Consider the following 25,471-nt stretch of genomic DNA (forward strand, 5'->3'; position numbering starts at 1 on the left):
TTCGTTCAAACGGTTTTCTATTTCCATTTCTAAAAATATGGTGCATGGCTACAAACCAGTGCCGGATTATGGCCTTCCAGGTCCCTAAGCACGGAAATATTATAGTGTCCCCCTCCTCTTCCTAAAAACATATGTTAGAAAATCCTAAGGCTAGCAACAACAACAAAAACAAAACAATATTAATAGCTAAAGAGGTGGGAAAATACCAGTGTTACCATCATTCCGAAACATGAAGATCGAAATGGTCATACATATTTCATTCACTTTTATCATCAACACTCATTTTGAATTTTTTCTGGTGACCCTGTTGGGCTGGTGCCCTAAGCACGTGCTTAGTGTGCTTAATGGGAAATCCGGCACTGCTACAAACACAACACTACTTTAATATTCAACTGAAATTTGTGCTTTTTTATTTACTCAAATTATTGGAATACAGAATTCTGTCTGTAAGGAAAAAATGTAAACTCTTGTTGCATTCATCATTAATTATGGACCAGAGACATGGGTTTTCCACCCGGGGACAGATTATGAACAAATTCATACAAAAGTTTGCGGACGATTATTAGGCGTGGAAGAAATATATTGATGTGCGTATTACCTGTGGTGAACTGGTGAGATTCCGATTGTCGGAAAATAGAAAAATACGCCTTTGATCATCGGTAATAGAGACAGTTTGATTATGAGAGCTTTTAATATGTTAAATGCGATGCTAATAACGATAACTATTTTAATGGGTAACATTAAGCATTTCAAGTATAAAGTTTGTTAGCTGATCTATGATTTTCTGACGTATGGACCAGTCGGTTTGATATTGTGGATCCATTAAGTAAAACATGACATAGTGTTTTAACATAGTGTTCTAGATCAGTATGAGCAAAAGTGGATATCCTGCGTGAGCTCATCAAACAAGAGTATTTCTTGTATAAAGAACATTTATAATTTGAAGAGTATTTGTATGTAATATATAGTGCTCGTTTGAAGAGTACTTGGATGTAACAGATAACGCCCATTTAAAGAATATTTGGATGTAATTACATGATGCCCATTTGAAGAGTATTTAAATGTAATGCATGATGCCCATTTGAAGAGTACTCAGATGTAATATATAATGCCCATTTGAAGAGTACTTGGATGTAATATATAATGCTCATTTGAAGAGTACTTGGATGTAATATACAATGCCCATTTGAAGGGTATTTGGATGTAATATATAATGCTCATTTGAAGAGTACTTGGATGTAATACATAAAGCCCATTTGAAAAGTAATAGGATGTAATCTATAATGCCCATTTGAAGAGTATTTGGATGTAATATATATTGCCCGTTTGAAAAGTAATAGGACGTAGTACATAATGCTCATTTGAAAAGTATTTGGGTGTAATACATAATGCTCATTTGTAGGGTATTTGGATGTAATACATAGTGCTCATTTGAAGAGTACTTGGATGTAATACATAATGCTCATTTGAAGAGTACTTGGATGTAATATACAATGCCCATTTGAAGAGTACTCAGATGTAATATATAATGCTCATTTGAAGAGTACTTGGATGTAATATATAATGCCCATTTGAAGAGTACTCAGATGTAATATATAATGCTCATTTGAAGAGTACTTGGATGTAATATATAATGCCCATTTGAAGAGTACTTGGATGTAATATATAATGCCCATTTGAAGAGTACTTGGATGTAATATATAATGCCCATTTGAAGAGTACTTGGATGTAATATATAAAGCCCAGTTGAAGAGTACTTGGATGTAATATATAATGCCCATTTGAAGAGTACTTGGATGTAATATATAATGCTCATTTGAAGAGTACTTGGATGTAATATATAATGCCCATTTGAAGAGTACTTGGATGTAATATATAATGCTCATTTGAAGAGTACTTGGATGTAATATATAAAGCCCAGTTGAAGAGTACTTGGATGTAATATATAATGCCCATTTGAAGAGTACTTGGATGTAATATATAATGCTCATTTGAAGAGTACTTGGATGTAATATATAAAGCCCAGTTGAAGAGTATTTGACGTAATACATAATGACCATTTGAACAGTTTATAGATGTAATACATAGTGCTCATTTGAAGAGTACTTGGATGTAATACATAATGCTCATTTGAAGAGTACTTGGATGTAATATATAATGCCCATTTGAAGAGTACTCAGATGTAATATATAATGCTCATTTGAAGAGTACTTGGATGTAATATATAATGCCCAGTTGAAGAGTACTTGGATGTAATATATAATGCCCATTTGAAGAGTACTTGGATGTAATATATAATGCTCATTTGAAGAGTACTTGGATGTAATATATAAAGCCCAGTTGAAGAGTATTTGACGTAATACATAATGACCATTTGAACAGTTTATAGATGTAATACATAGTGCTCATTTGAAGAGTACTTGGATGTAATACATAATGCTCATTTGAAGAGTACTTGGATGTAATATATAATGCCCATTTGAAGAGTACTCAGATGTAATATATAATGCTCATTTGAAGAGTACTTGGATGTAATATATAATGCCCATTTGAAGAGTACTTGGATGTAATATATAATGCCCATTTGAAGAGTACTTGGATGTAATATATAAAGCCCAGTTGAAGAGTATTTGACGTAATACATAATGACCATTTGAACATTTTATAGATATAATACATAATGCTCATTTGAAAGTACTTGTTACGAGTCTATACTCTTAAAAAATGTAACAGAAAAGAGTGAAGACAACAAGCTTTGTAAAAGTTAACAAATAATTTATTTACCTAGAATAAAAAGTGCAAAAGATAAGAAAAAAGAACTTACGGTTTTACGAATTAAATTCCAAAAATAATCCAAGAATTAAAACACAAGTCCTATCAATGAAAAGTCCTAAGTGAATAACAGTTCAAATCCCGATGAAAATCCAAAATAGAAGGCAATGACATGTGTAATAGTCAGCGTTGTACTGATGTGTCAACAGTTTCTTGTTGAATCACAGAAAATATTGTTCCGTATAAATTCCAGTAAATGTCTTTGTCCAAGAATTATCAGAGCACTTTTGTATTTCCAGGGAAAATATCATTTGAAATTCAATAATATGAAGAAAAATAACAACCCAGCCCACACTGGACACAGTAAAAAACAACTTGACGTCTCAAGTGTTAAGTAAGGTACGACTGATAGAACTCATATCATAACATCAGTTATAAGACTAACTAAAACGCAAAGCAGATTCACGGATGGGGGTCAAGAGTTCGTCGTTCTGGAAAAAGTAGAGGTCTGTTTATCAATTAACACATGCTTGACGTCACGTAGTCCATGTACGACCTTGACTCAACTTAATGATTCTTACTTTGAGAAGGATGAATAAAAAATTTAAAAGTTGTTTACTAAAACTGTCACTGATTTTGAAACAAGATCACCAACAAGATAAAATGTTTCTATTATTAATTGTTTCCATCGAAAATTAAAAAGAAATCAGTCAGGTCAAACATAACTTAACTCTATTCTAGACAATATCAAATCCAATCAACAACATTACATTACAATAGCATGTAATGGAATATTTAAAAAAATAAAACTAACAAACAAAACAATTAAATTAAAAATACATAACACGCATAATGCTCATTTGAAGAGTATTTGGATGCACCAAGTAGATTTAGAGCAGTATTGTATAACTTTAATGTATAAATAAATCGTTACCTAGGAACGAGAGGCTACGATATTTCTGATGTTATGGTTTATCAGAATAAGATACATAAAATATGCTACACATGGCTACCAATATAAATGCAGAAGTAAGAACCCATGGAAAACCCAGGTAAGAACCATCGACCCACATACCCACATTTGCTGATCCCGAGACTCACACCCATGCTGACGGCGGTGAGATGTTAGTAACCGGTAAAGGCGAGCGCTTTATACCACTCGGACACCTTGCGTCCTGAGCGGCTACGTAACAGGTAAAATATAAGAGATATTGAAGACGAATACAGTTATGTGTTTGTTTTTCCATTTTATAAGGAACTGAGAAGAAACTGATTACCACAGTATTACTGTTCATGGCCGAATATATGAAAATGTAAAGCTATTATGTTTGCTATATTTTAAACTAAACATAGTTATTGTCCTTGTCACCTGTAGTAAACCGCGTTTGCACCTTACTTCTAATGTTCCACTTAGTAGAGCTATACCTCCGTGGCAGGGTCTATATCTTGGTCACTGCTGCATGACTAAGACACGTTTAAGCCATGCATCCAATACAGTGAATATAATATTATGATTTTATTTAGCATGTTCAAGTTGTAAACGTAATAATAACATTAAAGTCCATTTTAAGAGTCCTCCTGTACGATCAGCTTGTAACAAGATTTTGAAAAGCGGTGTTTCATAGCAACCAAAGTTAAAACTTAACAATTAATGAATTACGTGTTCTACGCTCATGTTTAAGTAAGACAGTCTCTGGTCAGATTACCATGACTTATTTATCATGTTCCATGTTCACTGTAGAAATTGTAACTCGTATAGTTTTCTGTCAAATTTACTTTTAACACTTTTAATGCATGTTTATGGATGATTAGGTACTAACATAGGAAAACTATAAAAACAATGGGTGCATATTATTTCCTTTATTAAATGAGTAAATACTAAGTACAGTCTGAAGAAAATCTGATTTCCACTGTTATACGTGAATATCTGACAATGACTGCTTAGGGTCATATTTTGGTGACCTATGTTATTACCATAATCGCTAATTTTATCAGTCAATCAGATGAAGTCTTCTATCTTCGCGTTAGGGACACTGAGCAGTAGAGTTAAATCATCAAAGTGTGCCAAACGATTTGATTCACTTTCAGATGTCTAAAAGCTGCATCTCCATTAACTAATTCAAACGTCACCAGAAAATGACCCGTAAGAGGTCGCTGTCATATCATCATATAGATTAATTAGATTGTACTAAGTGAAATTACAGGTAGAAAAGGTATGTCGTTGAAGTCTGCTGAATCACACTGAAAGCTCGTTATATTCAAGTCCATCAGAGCCTGAACAATGCGTTCAAAATATTCCTTAGTGTGAAAATAACTGATATACGTTTTAAACTCGTTCCATCCTCACCACTGAAATGTACTCTACCGGCAATAATACAAGCGTAGCCATAGTTTCCTTTGACTATATCTTATTTTAGAATTTTTTTTTACATGTATGTTGGGGTATATGGTCAGAGTGCATATTGAAAAGTTGGAATTAGCAGAAGCCGACCCAGCTACAGGGCATAGCAAACTTAAACGACCTGTTTCGTCTTAGGGTAGCACCCAGCTACAGGGCATAGCAAACTTAAACGAGCTGTGTCGTCTTAGGGTAGCACCCTGCTACGGGGCATAGCAAACTTAAACGAGCTGTGTCGTCTTAGGATAGCACCCTGCTACAGGGCATAACAAACTTAAACGAGCTGTGTCGTCTTAGGGTAGCGCCCAGCTACAGGGCATAGCAAACTTAAACGAGCTGTGTCGTCTTGGGTAGCACCCAGCTACAGGGCATAGCAAACTTAAACGAGCTGTGTCGTCTTAGGGTAGCATCCAGCTACAGGGCATAGCAAACTTAAACGAGATGTGTCGTCTTAGGGTAGCATCTAGCTATAGGGCATAGCAAACTTAAACGAGATGTGTCGTCTTAGGGTAGCACCCAGCTACATGACTTAGCAAACTTAAACGATCTTACACCAAGCTCTGCTTGTAATAAATCGATTTATCGTAAAATTATTTATCTTCTCAGAAAATTACAAATATATGATTCCTTATTACTTGCATTCATTAACAGATGAGCGGGAACTACAGCATTGATGAGACTGGACCTGGTAATCTAATCTAAATTTGCATTGCCAGTCACATGACAACCCAAATCTCGCAGTCTACATGTTCTTTGACGAGAAGAAGTTCATTAGTCATGTGACCTCATCAAAAGATCATTTCTGATGTTCTTGGATCCACCCACCCCAACAATGCGAAAATATTACACAAAAGTCACCAAATGTTTGTAACGAAACGAAATTCTCAATATACTGATTCCGAGAATTCGGAACAGACACTTTCTCTTTCGCATCATCAATATGAATGCTCTTCAGGCAGATACGTTATACTGTCAAAGTGTTTGTGTACATAGACTATCTGAAATGTTTGTTTCTACGTTGTTTATTTACAAAATACTTTGAAAGCATAGTGTATTTACCTTGATAATCTACCAACCAATCACTGAAGTTCAAGGGTGAGTTTCCAAACTGTACGTTGCGGGAATAAATTCACTGTTGTTGAATAATGTTACTGAGTAGCCTGTCGGGAGACAGATTTTCTAGCTACCAGTCTATATTGCCAGTCCAAATTAGGCAACTTTTATCGTACCTAACATGACATCAAAGTAGAGTTTTGATTGGCGCATAGCTACTCTGACTGGTTTTATGACGTAATCATATGTTGTGAATTACATGTTTAACGGGGTGTATCATTTGTTAAGATCGTCCTGAACTCCATACACCTTCAGCCAATATATAGCATGACATATGAACTACCATGTAATGAATTACAAACCTTTCTTATATGAACGCAGATTACCGCTATACTTATGTATGTATTTTTTGTATTAGTATATGATGTATATTCTTTTCTGCATTATTCGATTGTATTTTTTTTTCTATGTGTGGATGATGAACAGTCAAGATTGCATCCTTACATCCACCAATAGGTCTTTCTAAATTTGATATGCGTGATATTGGAATACTACCATTTCATATCTTCAAATTCCATGTACATAGTTTCAATATTACACACGTCAACATTATACATTGCTTTTATTCCATGTTTAAGTCCCCTCGCATTCTGACTGTTTATTTGATTACAAACTTATCATCATAACGGTAAATATACATAAAATTATAGAAGGTACAATGTAACAGAGTGAAAGATACGACTAAGGTGTCAGCACCGTACAAATTAAAAAGTGGAAGTTACAACCATTATGCTAGCATAATGCAAACGGAAATACACTGATAAACGCCATCTGTTGTTATAATGGGGCAATACTGTAATAACCTATTATGACGACAGATGACGCTATTAGATTAATCACTACGAGCAGACTGTCTTATGTCCAGCATATTAAGCATACTGCAGATCCTATGAACACAAGACATATCCAAGGAGTTCCTATTCCACCAACAAAAATAGAGACATTGGATAACTTACTGGAGAGAGAGAGAGAGAGAGAGAGAGAGAGAGAGAGAGAGAGTGGGGGTGGGCGGAGGTGTAGAGTTGTTATATGTTTGGTAATTCATTCATTGCACTTTCAGAAGCTGGTATTGTCTAGTCTGGAAAAATTCGTTTTCTCTATTTTAATAGCTGCTATGGATAGAATACTTTAGCCTAATTCAGGCTGATTTTTTCGCACAAGGGAGCAGTCATTTTAGTTAGCAGTGTGTTTTAATCATGTACAATTTCCAAAAGTACAATATCCAAAGAAATATTATCCACATTACATTAATGTAGCATAGAGGTATGCCAACATTCTCTCCACTGTGCATGTTTTAAATGCAAACAACTTCACCTTACATACGTCATTCTCTCAAAAGTATATACTAACTGGTGAGCGCCCCCTAATCAACAAATACTAATTTGCTGTTAAGACGCGGCAGGTCCTCAGTGGTTAAAGTGTGCATTATGCCTGAATAGCGTCACTGTTTTCATTCGGTTATCACGACGCCCTCTGTTGTCAGAACTGGACATTAATCTATTGCATCTTGGGTCGTGCTAAAAAAAGCAACTTACAACCTTCATTGCCCTACATAGTAAAATATCTGGATGTGAACGTTTTAGTTGTGTAATACGTAACAGTGTGTTTATAAAATGAAATTGTCAATTCCAAAGAGAAAATTTAGAGCTGGAAAGACACAATTATGAATGTTAATGCGTGTAAGGTTAAAAATTCACATACAATCGTTCACGTGGACAGTATTGCATTATCATACCTAACAAACTCAGTAACACATACTGGCAGGTAAAAAGACTGCATCTAGGATGTGCATCCTACACACATAGAAAATTCAAAATGAAATACTACAAAATAGAATATACGGCATGGGACTGACAGAAAATGCAAATAGAATAATGCAGCTTACAATAGAAAATACTTACAGGGATTTAAAATATATGCATATGATCTATTGGGTTGTTTTCTTGTCATTACATAATTAAGGTTGTAATATCCCATCGTATTCTTTGAGTTCCTTATTTTCCACAAAACCTTCAATAGGATAGTGACTAAAGTAACTAGAGAATTACAAGGAATACACCAACGACTGTCAGGTGTTTGCAACCAATCGCGCGCAGTAACAATTACAATGAAAATCATAAGAAATGATTTTCGTAAATGGGGAAAAATTATAGATCTTACAAACACGAAAGAATGCACTTGAGATCAGTAATATGCAATCACCTCGAGGGTACAGGCCGGATAAGCGAGTTTTAAAGCCACAGCCTATGATGTCACTCAGCTAATAAAACAAGGCTGCTGGCTGGATCGGGCCTTTCGATCGTTGTAAATGTCTGCTCTGGATAAATAAAGTGGTTCCTTACATGCGAGGAAGAATTCTTGCACATCATTTTAAATATTTTTACAACCTTCGATTCTGTTCTGAAAATAAATTCCCGTGCAATGATAAAACTATAAAAAGAAACATAACTTAAACAATATACCAATACCTTCTTCACAATGATGTCCTTGAAATCCCGACGGACACGTGCAGATATAGCCATGTGGGCCTTTAGACAAATCTCTCGTACAGGTGCCTTTATTTAAGCAAGGGCCTGACAGGCAAGGATCGGTCAGTGCACCTAGATAGGTTAAAATACTTAAAAGTTACTCCATGATACTTTAAACTGTAAAACCTGTTTTAAAGGACGTGTTCTACATAACGAACTATATTTATAGTCAACACTTCAATGCCATTCCTTAACTAACAATCATTGCATGTTAATTTTAGCATAAGTCTGTAAAGTTCTAAAATTACACACTCACTCAGTTCATAATTTTGACGTCTGATTGACAAATGATTTGACATCAGCTAATCAGAAAAACAAGATTTTGAGTTCACGTTTGCGATTATTTTGGGGTCGTCTGTTTTATAATATAGGGACCAGTTTGGATGGCAGCTCAGATATTTGTTTCGTTGTTAATTGAAAAGACAAAATTACTTGCACCACAAAATTAGCCAAAACAAGGTCAGATGACAAACCCTATCCTTGAATAAATATCATTTAAAACATTATTAATTTATTCAAACTGGATTGCTTATAAAACACGCTTCTTCAAGTAATGCTCATTAGAAGGATCTGTCCACTAATTCATTTCTGGTGGAATTTAATATAAAAAAAAGAAAAAAATAACCATTTCTTCATTTGAATGACATACAAACCACACCTTCTTTGTTTTGTTAGAGACTTTTTTCAGCCTTGAAAAACAGGAGTTTCGCAACATATTTTGCGCCTCGTTCTGCTTAACAGCACACTCCGTGGTCTGCACCTAATGACATGGCCTCGCATAAAGTCCATATGCTTTTTTGTCAGTGAGAAATTAAATACATGATACCAAAACAAAGGTAAATATGTTGTTGTCAACTATTATATATATATTGAAGATTATGAAATGCATAATGAAAACAAAATCCATTTACAAGCCAATGGGTGCATCTTAAACTATTTTGTACTTTATTTGTGATTCCTCCAGCAAAGACTGGTGCTCTGACTGTAAAATAATTAGTGGTCCGATGACTTTAGAGAACATCAATTTCGCAATTTTTTTTTGTAAATTGTCAGTCTCTAGACATCAGCCATGCACTTCACTAATTTGGGCATTACTCTAAGCATATGCAGTGATCATAACGGATATTTACAACGACAGATGATAAGAATGATTGTTGTTTTGCAAGTAATGTTAATTTGCATGCTCATACATAATATATGTAGATAATTGAATAAATGCATGGATTTTAATAGTTGGTCTCATGTTGTTCTTAATCCCCTTTGTGTATACTATATACATGTATGAAATATGTACTAATGGTCATTATGTAATAAGAGGCATCAAGTTACACACCCCATGCCCCCGTTTTTATCAATGTCTGGAATTTTGGACGCCTAAAATGTTCCTAATAAGAGTTTTTGTTTTCCTGAGTCATATGCGAACAGGTGTTCATGGCAGCCAAGAGGCTGGTTTTGTTTTACATCACCTGTCACATTAAAAATGTATGAATGTAGGAATCAGAAACCATAATCCATTATAGATGTGGCCAGCTGATACCGACGCTCCCCCCCCCCCGCCCCGTTGAAGCAAAGAAATAATATAAACAATGCAAACTGTAATTCTAACAAAACTCAATAGATACTACAGTCATACCAAGAAACTCAAATCACACCTACCGTCATATCAGAGTATCAAAAACGGCAAAAGCAAAAAGAAAAACAAAAGGTTACTGTGATAGGAGACACTTTCGTTTCAGACCAGGAAATAGTTCTCATAACACGGGGGTACCAAATGAGAACAATGCAGGGAAGGATGTCACAAAACACAACAGAAAGACCTTTGGAGGAACAGTGCAATCTTGTTCGACAAAAAGAAAAAAACAGGTTCAGACCATGTTACTTACACAGAGTACTGGTGCAATACAAGTCACACAGAGTATTGGTGCAATACAAATTCCTAAGGCTGACTAAAAGCAGGGAGGTAAATATAAATTAGTCATGATTCAGTCTTACAAAATAGCATTAGCATTTCATTTCCATGTACTGATTTTTGAAGGAAAGCCCTAGTAATGTATGTAAACCCAGACAACAACAACAAAAAAAAAAGAAAACCAGAAAGAAAACCCAAACCAAACTATGAATGATAAGATAAACTTCAAGCTGTAAGCTTCATGGGGCTTACTGTCCATAAGTATATACAATTTTACTTGTACCTGCAGTAAATCATCCTAGAAACGATTAAGTGTATTGTAATTTCTCAGAAATCAAGAACTAGACACTGAAGGAAATGCAGAAATGCACACAGTTGTCATGGATATGCACGCTACTGCAACCCTTATAGGGATCGTCAACGATGGTACATAGATTGAAGTTTATACAATGCATAATGGAAGAAAGGTATATCTATTTACGAGCCATGGTGTGCATCTAAAATACTGAATACTCTAATTTGTTATCCCAACACCAATAGCCTGATTCTCTTGATGATTATCTTGATGCAAGATAATTACTGCTTCGATGCCGATTTATAACATAATTCTGTTAAAATATGGGTAGTTGTATGGTCAATTATTGTTGCATGAGGTGGGAGTGTTCCTAAAGGAATTATTTTATAATTATTTGTGATGATAGCAGGATCCTAAAATGCAGCTGTATCCGACTGTATGGTCTAAAACGCAGTATTCGGAATCATCGACATAAATCGTTAAAAATGAAACAACCCGGATACATTAAATTGCACTGCATGTCCTTTAGCTGTTACTTAATATATGACAAGCTTAACGATCATTTCATTCTCTGCTTTCCCGTCATGCTCTCGATACGCCTACCAAACCGTCCCATTAGTATTAAAACAGTTTTTAGTGGAAAATAATATAAGGAAATAATTTTCATAATTAAGGAAAAATGATAGAGCCTACAAGTATGACGGGGCTCCCTCTATATCAGGAATGTGCAACTTCCTTGAGAATACGGGACAAATAACGAATTTATACTGCCACACCCTATAATGTAATTAAGCGTACAAAACATCATTTTGAAATATTTTTTACAACCTTCGATTCTGTTTTGAAAATAAATTCCCGTGCAAAAGCCATAACACGTAATATAACGCGAAAATATACCAATACCTTCTTCGCAATGATGTCCTTGAAATCCTGACGGACACGTGCAGATATAGCCACGTTGGCCTTCAGACAAATCTCTAGTGCAGGTGCCCTTATTAATGCAAGGGCCAGACAGGCAGGGATCAGTGAATGAACCTAAAAAGATTAAAATACTTAAATCTTCCTCAATGATACAGTGAACTGTTAGATTAAAACCTGCATAACCAGTCTTATTCACACTCAACAGTTCAAGGCTATTGTTTTACTAACAATCATTGCGTGTATATTTTATTGTGAGTCTATAATGTTCCAAGATGACCAAACAAAGAGAGAAAAACATGAATTTTGAGTTAACGTGTATTGTTGTTTTCGCGTCTTTTTTTATAATTCTGAGAGCTGGGAGCCGATTGGATGGTCGCTTAGTTATTTGTTTCTTTGTCAACTGAAAAGGCAAAACTACGCACACAGCAAAATAACTCAGATAAAGATCAGATGACAAAACCCATTGTTGAATTAATATTGCTTAAAATATTATTTAATTTATTCAGATATGATTCCTTAGAAAAGATATTTCTCTCATGTAAGGCACAGTGGATTTATAACATAATTATTTTAAAATATATCTAGTTGTATGGTCACTTATTAGTGCATCAGATGGAATTACTCCTAAAGCAAGTACGCTAAAATTATTTATGTTGTTGTTGTATGGTTTAACGCCATTTTTCAGCACAATACAGGCACAAGATAAGCACATAGCGGCCTTTATCAATGGTGGAGAAAGAACCCGGGAAAACTACGAAGAGAAACACCGACCCAAGAGAAGCCCCTGGCAAGCTTTCTCACATACCCACATTGGCCGAACCTGAGACTCGAAACCATTCAGACAGAGGTGAGATGTCAATGATTAGTAACGGTGAGCGCTTTAGACCTCTGTGCCACTCGGGGCCCAAAAAATATTTATGTTAATAGAAGGATCCTATAATGCAGATGCAACAGACGTAACACGTGTGGGCTGAAAATGCAGAGGTAACAGACGTAACACGTGTGGGCTAAAATGCAGATGTAACAGACGTAACATGTGTGGGCTAAAAATGCAGACGTAACAGACGTAACATGTGTGGGCTAACAATGCAGCATCCGATATCATCAGCAAAAATCGTTACAAAATCAACAATCGTAATGCATTACAATGGATTTCTTGCATTTTAGAATTGATAACAATACTGTACAGGAATCCAGAATAATAACATAAGAGAAGTAGGTAGATGATATTAGACTCCATATACATTAGTATTATTAAGTCATGATGTAAGAACAAATTGTAACAAATAAAAAATTAAATACTGTTCTGAAACTGATTTTGTAAATGATATCGATTCTACTATAGAAACTTAGTTCATCTTCACTGTTCCACGGTCGTAATAGACTGAGTGACCATTTTATTAGTCACTAAACCGAATATCGACATAGCACTAGCACGAATTGACGATAATTTAAATTTAGATATCCTACAAAATTATGGTGACCCTTTATGCATAGAAACTATTTTTGATTTCATATTCTGCAATTTGTAGTTGCACCAATTCACACACACACACACGGATAATACAAATATCTCTGTTTTCATATCTGAACGAAAGAGTTTCCAAGAGTCTGCTGGTACTTACTTCTAATAAAATATGCATCTTACAGAATATTGTTACCAGTGATCAAAACTTAATGTAAATCCAGGCATGTGAAAGATCGGTTGGTATTAACTTTCTCTGCTTTGCTACAGGTGTAGAGCAAAAGCAAAAATATCCTTTGTGAGACCGTTCGACAGTGCTCCATAAGCTGAAGCGAAATTACAAACGATCCAAACAAAAAAGGAGCAGAACCACAAAAGACCACACCGATGTTATTACCGAATGATCCAATTTTGCTTATAGAGCTGAACAAAATTTAAATCGTAAGCATTTAAAAAGTCATTTTAAATACTTATCCTGCATTATGTCCACAAAACAGTATTTATGAGTACTAAAGTCTCACACAAACTACTGCTCCTTACTGGCACCACAATGTAGTGAACAGTTAACTATTTACAAGATGTACCTTGCATTTTCTTAAGATAAGATAATAAAACTTCCCACAATGATTCCCGATTTGTCACTGATAAATTCTACATTTAGACAGAGAAGGGACTGCTTCGATTCACAGAGTCAAACGGCTAAATTTTGCTTATTCTTTTGACACCAGTATATTGTTATAGTTTCCTTAATTGTAATAGAGTTAGACAATTTTATTAAACGTGTCTTTCTTATAATCCAGCATCATTAAATTGTAGGTTGATTCAATTTCGATTTTTTAAGCGTTTAATTTCCCCTTTAAGTAGGGACATTTCAAACAAAACTGCCATAAGGCATTCGATATAACAAAGATCAGAACTGTCTGGATGACCTTAATTATACAGATAGCATTATCATCAATGTACCACTTTATTTAGAAATCATACATGATGATATTAAAATAAAAAAGAAATTGCGAAAACTCTGAATCATCTGATAAGGTTCCGCTCCTTACTTTTGTATTATTTTGCACAGAGTTCAAAAGTGAAGAAAAAAAACCGTATTGCCCTGAAAAACTTACATATATGCAGATGTTTTCATAACTGGGAAAGGAAAGTAGTTCCAAATGCGATAGAAAGCTTCTATAACTGCTATACTGCAAAATCTTTTAATGAAATAAATTTGTCTACAATAGCGGACGTTTAAAAACTCTATATATTTTTCTTTTATTCTGATGTCTTAATGGTGGGGTTGATTCGGGCTGGAAAGTATATATATATAAACCTTACTTCAAGCGAGATTCTCATAGCCGATCACTGACTCTGTATCAATATTTTCACTTATGCAACATTAGAGGTACATTATGAAAAATAGAATATAACTCAATTTCGATTTTTGATATTTTACAATTTCATAAGTATTTGTTCAGAAAGTAGTAATGTCTCCACAATGAAGATTTGTTTCTGTATTTCAGGGTCAGATGAAGTTACTTTGTACTAGTTCATCTCCGTTTTCCCTGCATGCAGCAGAAGTGCTTTCTCGACTTTCAACGGTGCCCTAAAAAAAAAACATCTAGAGCTAAATTAAAGCCAGAAGCGAAAATTAAATTCACCACTTGAGATGTCACCATTAACAGGAACATCACTCGTCCATTTCTGTAGAGTCGAGAAATGATGTCAGATATAGCTGTTGCGATCGGCATATCCTGTCTTTTACGTCATGTCGAGGAAGAAACCTCAGATATAAATTTACCGCAATAGAGAACTATATTCTGAACTATTTTTTTTTCACATGAAACAATATGGCGGCGGAATCAGACAAGGTCAAAATCCGAACATTCTCAGCCAGTGCTGTCGAAGCCTATGTGGTTTTGATTGATTGATTACTTGGATTTACGTCGCATGAGCCCAAAAGGGCACGTGCGACTGGTTTATTCCCGCACAGCGGGATGTTAAATGTTCTTGGGGGAGGGAATTAGTGCCACATCCCCCTGGTGTTTATGTGCTCAAGGAGCACTGCTAACTTAGCCGTTAGGTCGTAGGACTATATGTCTCTAACGAACTGAATGAAGGGCTTTTATGAGTGGGAATGGGCCCAACAAACACTCGTGTTAACAAAGAGTTGATTTCAGTCTGTTACTGACTGTACTAGGTGTCAAAGCCAAGCAGTATGTAAGGCCTGTTGCGATTGGTCGCAACGACGACGTCACATCGGGATACCTAGCTTTAGGCGGGTGGAAATTGTTCCACATCTCCGCTATACGATGTCTGAGAGAGGCAAGTGGGCAAGGAACTCGGCAAGCCAGCCATGGATGTCGTGCACGACCAAGAACGCCAGCCCGTACTTAGTCAAATTTAGTCTAGTTGTACTAATGGATAATAAAAAATGCCAATAATGTGTTAGCCATCTGTGCAATTGGGTCAAATCAAAACAAGTTGTAAAATTTTACTACGTCCTAACAATCGTAACAATTCTAGTGCATAGTGTACATTGTAGATGCCCTACACATTTTTATTAACTAATATGTCTGAGCGACATATAAAAAGTTTGGTCACTGTTAGGTCATAAAAGGTTTGAATTTTGAAGCAGTGGATTGAAAGATCAAGTTAGTGTACAAAATAGTTTTATCGAAACGGGATACCAAGCCAAAATGGTTCCCTGGATAAGAAACGATATTGGTAGCTCTTAGAAGGGCCTTTTAAGCAATAGTTCCCCTTTTTCTTCTGCTTCTTTACATTTCTCTGCAGTCCGTTTTCCTCTCAGGTAATTTCGGGGAAATAGAAGCTGTGTAGCGTAAAAATGTAGTTAGCTGCTTCTACTAGCTGCTGAAACGGGTATTTCTTGTAGACTTCTTGATATAATTGTGTAAGGATTCTGACACCATAGTGCCACTCGCTATTCATTTATTTTTGCTTTTATTTATGTTAGGTGTTTCATGCGCGCGTTGCACGCTTATTTGTGTCCGACTGAGGCAAGGGAGGTAGTGACCAGGAAGGCAGGCGACCATCTGAAGACAGGAGTCAGTTCATTCCAGGGTACTGGTCTAAATGGATGTACTTGCACGAATTTTGAGTTTTGGTTTTTGTGTCTGAAATTTTTCTAAAGATGAGCTAGGTTGCATTGGATAGAAAACTGTGCTGGTTTAGTGTTAGTATGGTCTGTATCACAGATGTAGGCCGCATTATTACCTTTGCTGTCTTTAATGTTAGGGCTAGGAAGGGAGCAGAGAAGACCTTTTTATATAATATTATTTGTGTATAATATTATTTTTGTTAATTTTTAAGGATATATTTGGGATTTAAGAAGACGAGAACCTTTGCTGAGTATTCAGGTCCCTAGGGACGTATTAAAAGCGCCCGTCTGTCTATATATATTAATCTGGTTTTAGAGAGTATTTGGGTGGGATATGTATGTTTTACAGGTTGTTATTTTTAAGCTAGAGGAACACCCTTGCTGAGTACTCAGGTCCCCCAGGACTTGTCAAGGGTGCCCATCTGCTAGTGGAAATTTATTTTTCAGTGGGGTCGGGTTCTTTATTTTATGTTTTTAGGGTGTTTTATATTTTTTCTTTAGCATGGATGTGTCTAGGAATTTAAATATGTTTTGGTAGGTCATATTTATGTTGGGATTGTATCTTTAAGGAAATCTGGGTGAGTGGTAGGGGTTCCATTTTTTCTTTTTTTTGGGGGGGCGGCTTTTTGAAATTTCATTCTAGCTTCATGATACCTTGAGTAGCTATTGAATATATGTGGCAGGTCTTCAATGGTTTTGCAGTGATAGCAATTGATATTAGCGAATAATTGTTCTCTTGATTTGGTGCTGTGAGATTTGATGGCTTCTATTACACTAAGTGAGTCACGATGATTACTGATTTTGGAACTTTCTGGTCTTTAATCCATTTCAATTATTCTATTATTGCCCAGAACTCTGTGGTGAAAGTAGAGCAGTGGTCTGGTAATCTGGATCCCATTTGTATGTTGAATTCGGGAATAACCAATTCAGCTGCTGTTCGGGGTGGGGTGGGGGGGTCGGTTGCTTTGGATCCGTCAGTGAAAAATTTACGAAGTCAGAGTAGGTGTTTTGTATTTCCATTGCTATGATGGTTTTGAGTTTAGATTCTTGTTCCAATTTGTTTCCATAATTGGTGACTCTAGTGTTGATCCTAGGGATAGGGTTTGTCCAAGGGGCGGGATCAGGGGAGTTAGTGTACTCTTCTTGTAGAGCAAGTGTTGGCAGCTTTTCCCTAAGTTCTATTATTTATTTGCCACCTGGTGGGTTAGGAACTAGTTTGCGACTAAACGGTTTGTTGCATTTGCTAATGGTTACTTTTATAGCATGAGAGTCGGGGTGATTTGTTAATCGATTGGAGTATCAGAGGAGCATTTCCAGTCTTCTTATTTTTAATGGCAGTTCACCGGTGAGGACTTGAAGTTCTTCCAATGATGTCGATTGTAGAGTGCCAGTGCAGTTTGTAATGTTTGTTTCGCTGAGTTGTAAACGTGGCATCCATAATCTAGCTTCGACCTTATAAGTGATCTATAGATGGTTAATAAGCTTTCTTGATTGGATCCCCATGTGGTCCCTTTAAGATTTCTTAAGAGATTAATATCTATATTGCAATTTTGAATTAGTTGTTCAATCTGGTGTTTATAAGTTAGATGATTATCGACGAACATACATAGGAATTTTAATACCTTAGTATATTTGATTAACTGGTTTTGAATATAGAAGTTGGGGTAAATTATCTGGTTATTACGTTTAGGGAAGAAAATTATTTCTACCGTTTTTCATGTGAGATCTTAAAACCCCATTTATCTGCCCATCTCCCAATGTCATCTAAGTTTTTCTGTATTTCTTTGACTACTTGATTGCTAGCAGAGTTTTCTGCCCACCAGATGCCGCTGTTATCATCGAATTGGGAAATGTTAACCCGTTTTGTCGCTAGGCTGAGGTCAAGGTCGTTAATCATGATGTTGAATAGCGTAGGACTGAGTACACTCCCTTATGGGGTGCCGTTTTCAAGGGGGGTATTCTTCTGAGGTGGTGTTTCCTACTCTAGTGATTATTCTGCTACGTGTTAGGAAGTTTTCGATCCAGTTAAACATGCGTCCAGTAATTCCGAAGTGGTTGAATTTTGTAATCAATCCAGACAAGATCAAACGCTTTTTCAAGGTCATGGAAGACTGTTATAAGTTGTCTGTCTGATTTTCTTTTGGAGTTGAAAGCAAGTTTGATATCCGCTTCTAGTCTTAAAAGTTGATCTGTGGTGGTGCATTCCGCCACAGCCTAATCACCAAACACTATAAGGTACAATAAGGACTCTTTTCGGCCCAAAAATTCACAAATTTTCAAAAACGCTGTTGATCAGATTTTATCAGGGCAAGAAATGTATCAACATTTGAAAAATTTAAAACTGCAATTGACCTTTAATAATTATTTAATATGACGTTCTCGTGACGTCATACTTGGCTATATAACAAATGTTGTGCCAAATTCGAGTAATTGTTTGAAATATTAACTGGGCCACATGTGGGAACCAAATTCGCATTTTAAAAGAATATACAGATATAATAACCTTTGGCTAGGATATTGATTTGGTTCTTGCGTATGTACCATGTGAAGAAAAAAAAATTGAAGTGCCTCAGCGTTCATTTGTAGTTTGCATCTCTACAACGGTCAATGAATGATAAAATAAAATAATTTTTTTTACATATACCAAAATGCCTATAATGTCCACTGTAAATGTATACATATGGTATACTGAAACAATGAATGAGACATTTAAGTTTGTCCGTAAGTTCATCAAAAACCGCATATTTCGCATATTTCTGCATCTTTCATAGCTTCATAAACTATCTGCGCAATTCGGAACATGTTTTACTTCCCGACAAAGAATCCTCTTTAAAAAGCATTAATATAAATTGCCACACTGCAGATATCTTAGCGATATGACTGAATTTTTTATATAAAGCTCACGTAGTAAACACCCTCTCTCTCTCTCTCTCTCTCTCTCTCAACTTCTGCTTACTTGGAGGCTGTCCAGGCGTCGGAACAAATGGTTGGAATCCCTGCACAATTACAAAGTCAAATTTTCTGGTTGTCCAAGGCAACGGAGTGTCTTCCGTTGTGGTTATAGGCAAATCAGGAACAAATGGCATGACTCCAGGGAAAATGGGAATACGTTCTTCGCTTTGGTAAAATGTCTTCGGGTAAAATCGCTTTGGCCTCGAGGGTTTTGACAACTCATGACGGCGTTTACCAACGAACGGGAACATTTTTCTTTGTTGTGTTCTGACGACGGAAGACTTCCTAGTGGACCGAGGATACACCTTAAACAGACTTCGGCAAGCGATTCTTTTCTGAAGGACATCTGTTTGAAAAAAAGAATAATTAAATCAGTAAATATATAGATCATGTCTAGTTTAATCAGCATACATGTAAATCAACAGCGGTGAACACGTTGATGAGGACCACAAGAGTATGATGGCACGAGGACGACGACGATGAGTGCAACAATAACAACGAAATCGAGGACCATGACGGACGATCACATGCACTCGATTCTATCAATTTTATCAATAAAAAAGGAAAAGCTCATGCTAACACGCTACGCAGTATTCCACTCGCAAGTAACACATGGTAACTCACTCGCGCGGTTAAAAATCAAACCACTCGATGACTCCCATGCTAGTTCTCTTAAACCATCTGAGTATTTAGTCGTTCATAACGCATACGGCCTTAAATTTGACACTCTAAATTTTTCCACATGTATGACTTATATGCCATACTGAATTTTTAATGCCAACTTTCATTCGAAATTTCTCACTTGCTTTGTGTCTTGTCTATTTTAAATACGCTGCCCCCTCCATTCTTGCTTGTTTGCTGCGAAAGAAATATACATGCAAATTCCATATTATTATGTATAAGAGACATCCAAACTATTTATCCTATAGCCTTAATAGAGGTAAAATATACGATACTGTGCAGTAGTATAACCTTGATTGTTCACCGTCAACGTACCTTCCTTGGTGTCATTTGCATTAATGGGATAGGCTTGGCATTTCCGTCTATCTGACTTTGATGCATTTGCATAGAATTTCATCGAAAGTACATAGAGAACAAAGTATAAATACACGATATGAAAAATTATTCCCTTTCCACGTGTCGCCATTGTAGTTTGAAATAAGAAAACAAACAAGTAAACATGACGTCATTTGAGCGACACGTCAATGACGTCATCTTATAAGTAAAGTTTGCGCGTACTGCAAACCGCTAATCAGGCTCTAGGAGTTGTTCACAAAACGTTTATAACTAGATCAGTGGTTCCAAACCTTTTTTTGTGCGTGGCGGCGACCCTAAAATAAATACTTTTTTAAAAGTCCAATGCGATCTACATTTCACATTTTACTAGCTTATGTTAATACGTTTTTATCCTCACGACCCGATGTCCACATATTTATAACTTTAGTCACCCCTCAAAAAATTCCTGTCGACCAGTCACGAACTTCCGGAATCTCGTAGCCACATTGATTTGGGTCAAGACCTAAGGGCTGGAAACCACTGACCTAGATGGAAAACTGTCAGCAATACAAACAAACAAAGCATCATATGTACTTTGTAATTATTATTATTATTATTATTATTATTATTATTAAAATGTATTATCATTATTTTTTAAAAATTATTATTATTGTTATTATTATTATTAAATATTTTGACGGACGGATGGACGGACGGATAAAATCGTAACATAATATGCTTGCCATATGGTAGGCGTATAATTATACAGCTATTCAAACTAGGCCTGGGCTAACAACCATCCTATTTACTCCAGATAATATAATAGGAAGATTCTGGGTAAGGCGAATTGACTGACATTTCTAGCAAATTTGTTTTTGCAACTTCCACAAGGTCACCTACTGTATGTATGTTGCGAACACCCGATCATTCACAACTTCGGACCATTTGGACTACTTATGAACGAAGGCCAACGAGAGTAGCTACGAATAATCGAACTGTTTGCTTCATTCGTAACCTCCCTGTCAATTTTAGGGTCAATCCAATTTTAAAAATACCTGGGGTGTTATGAATATATTGGGAGCCCCAGGTGGCCGAATAGTCCAATGTTCTCCAGGTGGCCAAGTGGTCTAAGGCGCTGACCTTTACCAATCACAGCCATCTCACCTATTTCTCCGTGATTTTGAGTCTCGAGCACGGTCCTTGGGTAGATGGTTCTTCCCGGGGTTATCCTGGGTTATTCCTCTATCAAATATACTGGCTGCCATGTATAACCTATGATGTGTTGAAAAATGGCGTTAATCTCACAACAAAAACAACGAATATATTTGGTCTGAGTTTTCGGAGATAAATTTACGACAAACAAATATACGATTTGTTTCTGTAAATTATTGCGTCGACACATATCCGAGGCATAGTTCTGTCTTGCAGAAATAGCCGAGAGTGTTGCGAATGGCATTTGATTTGAACAATCGGAATATTCTCGACCTTTTCTGTCAAGTGGCGAAAGAAACCTCTTAGAACTGAGAACTATACTTGCACTACTTCCGATCACATTGTACAATATGGTGACTGAAGGAGACAAAGTCACACTCTGAACATTGTTGGACTTGTCTGTCATAACACAATGTGTTGCACTCGGCCGAAGGCGAATCACCAAAAGCATTAAATTGATGTGCATTCCTAAAACTACCTCTTGGGTTATTATTCAATTTGAAGGAAATGGCCAGCCGATGCTCCAACATCTGGCTTGATATTGACGGTTGAAATGAGATGACACTGGATGTTGATTGACATGTCAAAACCATATAAGTGTTTATTCCTTTTGACCCCGAAGGGGCTGCCTCTCACAAAAGATCATTTCGATGCCGGTGGTTAATACACACCTGCAAGCAAAAAATTATGAATGAATATATTTAGAAAATCTTATTTTTCTGGTTCTATAACAGAAAGATGGTATCACATCTTCAGATTTTAACTGTCTTTACTTTTTGTCAGGAACATCAAATACTGACTAATGCTGACGCTAGAGCGAACTTCCAAACCCACAATGACGATGGATATTTTACTGTACTCCTTTGATTACCACTTCCGCTGTTTGTAAGTGTGTCCATTCCTCCTCCCCTATAGGAGATCTTTCCCTGGCATCAAACACACGAGTTTAGATCGGGGCGCTTGCAGTTCTATAAGTTTTTAATTCTTATGTGTGGGAGGTGGGGGTGGGATTGGTCACTGTAAAAAAAGCGTCCTTTAATATCCGGTGAGTTCTGAAGGAACGCCAATAACTAAGATGGTTGAATATATACCTACTCATATAGCTAAGCGGTTGTATCCACCATCCACAACTCACACCCCGGTCGCGTGATGCATATTTACTCATAGGTCCAGGATTTTGCCTTCCTAAGAACTCGTCAGTGATTTTGTACAATAGTGCAGTCTTATTTTGGGATGTGTTAAAACAGTCGAGGATCGGGTCTGAAACGGAACTTTTCAAACACCTGGTAATCATACTTGAAGACATGGTTAATATAAAAATGGTGGTAAATAAGTACAAAAACTACTTAAGGGTGATTCTCAATAATAAAAGAAACATGTTCGTTATTTCAAAGATTTCAAATTAACGAAAACTGTAATGAGATTTCGAAACTTGTATTTTGATCTAGGAAAGATCTTCAATATCTTGAAAATTTTGTTACTTGATATGAAGAAAGTCTCACATGATTCTTACAGATAAATCAACGTGATACCTCCAATACATTTTAACACGTTTATCTTTAGTTTCGTATAGTACGTTTACCTTTAGTTTGGGAGTTTTTATCTTTAAAGGTTTTAAAAAATAAATTGATAGGCGGATTCCCAGCACTCAGTCTGGCACTGACAGTCGCAAGCAACAAGCAATAATCCGCTACGCTCCTTTATAACCTGTATCCGCTGATCAGGAATTACGTTGTTTGTCATCAATATGCATAAACCTGTCTAAAATATCACTCATCGGAACTACATTTGCTTTTCTACGAGACAAAAGTATGACTCGGATGTATGTTGGTACAGTAATTTTCTGAAAAATCATATTTATTTATTACGCCGAAAATGTTTTTTTACAAAAATAACCTAATCTATTTCGATCACCCCGACTATTTCTACAACTGGATTAACTGTACGGTTGACCATCATTCGTAACATCTCGTCCTTTGTTTTGTAAATATTGACTATTTACGAAACAATGGCCGAAATGTTACGAATGGTCCGAGTGGCAGCTCTCGAGATACACTCGATCATTAATCCGTACGACTGACGTCGAAGTACGAATGAATAATCACTGCTAGATAGTAAAATTTCTCATCATTGCAACCCAGTATCACTTTTCAAGAGTTATCAAAGTTTATATTTATGCACTGTTTATTGATAAATCAGGTACATTCATTCATTTGTAGCAGACTCTTACATTATGTTGGCGATGACGTATTTTTTTTAATACGAACTCATGAAAGATGCTCTGGAAGATAAAGACATACTGCTTCAACAGGTTAGTGATGACTATAATTATAAGCTGCATGGTTATTATATCAGCATTGATAGTGACATTAATGACATGCCTATATAAGCATTGATATTGGGATTAATATATCTATTTGAATAAATATATATATGTCAGAGGCGTAGCTATGATATTTTGCGCCCGGGGACGAACTATAAAATTGGCGCCCCAGCCCCCTCCCCGTTTAATCACATTTTTGAATATTACCCTTGTTTACTTATTATAATGTAACGTCGTAAGCCTCATTTTGGCGCCCCTGTACCTTGGCGCCCGGGGACATATGTACCCCCCTGCCCCCCCCCCCCACCAGCTACGCCTCTGATATATGTCAGCACTGATATCGAGGATAATGAGATGTATATAAAAGCATTGATATTGGGATTAATATGTCTATTCGGATATATATGTCTATTTCATCATTGATATCGAGGATAATGAGATGTTTATACAATCACTGATATTGGGATAAATATATATATTTCAGCATTGATATTGAGGATAATGAGATGTCTATATAATCACTGATATTGGGATTAATATGTCTATTTCAGCATTGATATTGAGCATAATGAGATGTCTATACAATCATTGATATTGGGATAAATATGTCTATTTCAGCATTGATATTGAGGATAATGAGATGTCTATACAATCATTGATATCACTGGACAACAAATTTTTACAAAAGTCATGTTACTGAAATAAAATTAGTCAATTCTTATCAATTTTTATGTGCTGAACACGAATATGACAGTCAAATTGCAAAATTGGCTCTAGTTTTTTTTTGTAATCTGCAAGAAATTAATGTTTACATAACGAAATGCATTCCAATAGTAAAAGGTCAACTGTAACAGCCTACCTATAAAAAATCAAGTCATTGACTACATCTTAGATTTCTTCGCCTGTCTCTTGTACAGCTGTTCGGGAGCATCTCTGAGGAGTGTCCAGCAGTAGTCAGCCAGCATTGTAGTGGACCATTTTCCCTGGTATCTTTGTTCCATTGTTGCGATATCTTGATGAAAACGTTCGCCGTGTTCATCACTAACAATACCACAGTTGCTAGGAAAGAAATTCAAATGGGAATGAAGGAAGTGAATCTTTAGAGACATATTGCAGCCAAGTTTCTTATACTTCATCAACATGTCTTCTACTAGTTCCTTATAGTTTTCTGCCCTAACATTTCCGAGGAAGTTTGTAGAAACTAGGCGAAAAGCATTCCATGCTTGTTTCGCGTCACCTTCCAGCAAGTTGTTGAACCGGTCATCTTTGAAAAGCTCTCGAATCTGAGGACCCACAAAAACTCCCTCTTTAATCTTTGCTTCGCTGAGTCGAGGGAATTTTTCATGCAGGTATCGGAATGCTGGCAAAGTCCGGTCAATGGCTTTCACGAAGTTCTTCATCAAACCTAGTTTGATGTGAAGGGGTGGTAGCAAGATTTTCTGAGCCTCAACCAGAGCTGGGTGTTGGATATTCTTCTC

General features: G+C 36.2%; 1 protein-coding gene across 2 annotated transcripts in view; it reads right to left on the reverse strand.

Annotated features, from left to right (window-relative positions):
• Positions 1-20,601, reverse strand: part of LOC149792358 (uncharacterized) — a 43,622-nt gene extending 23,021 nt beyond the window's left edge. The window contains exons 1-4 of one of the 2 annotated variants that reach the window (XM_089970934.1): positions 20,459-20,601; positions 19,467-19,808; positions 11,919-12,050; positions 8,752-8,883 (exon numbers count right to left, since the gene is read on the reverse strand). In XM_089970934.1, coding sequence (XP_089827060.1) covers positions 8,752-8,883; positions 11,919-12,050; positions 19,467-19,808; positions 20,459-20,540 — 688 coding nt within the window. In that variant the 5' untranslated portion in view covers positions 20,541-20,601. The remainder of the gene's footprint in view (positions 1-8,751; positions 8,884-11,918; positions 12,051-19,466; positions 19,809-20,458) is intronic. The other variant, XM_089970935.1, reaches the window with a different exon arrangement.
• Positions 20,602-25,471: the final 4,870 nt, after the last annotated feature.

This window comes from Sinohyriopsis cumingii, chromosome 9 (assembly GCF_028554795.1).
Source record: "Sinohyriopsis cumingii isolate HCF-2022 chromosome 9, ASM2855479v2, whole genome shotgun sequence".
In the NCBI taxonomy this organism is placed as follows: Eukaryota; Metazoa; Mollusca; class Bivalvia; order Unionida; family Unionidae; genus Sinohyriopsis; species Sinohyriopsis cumingii.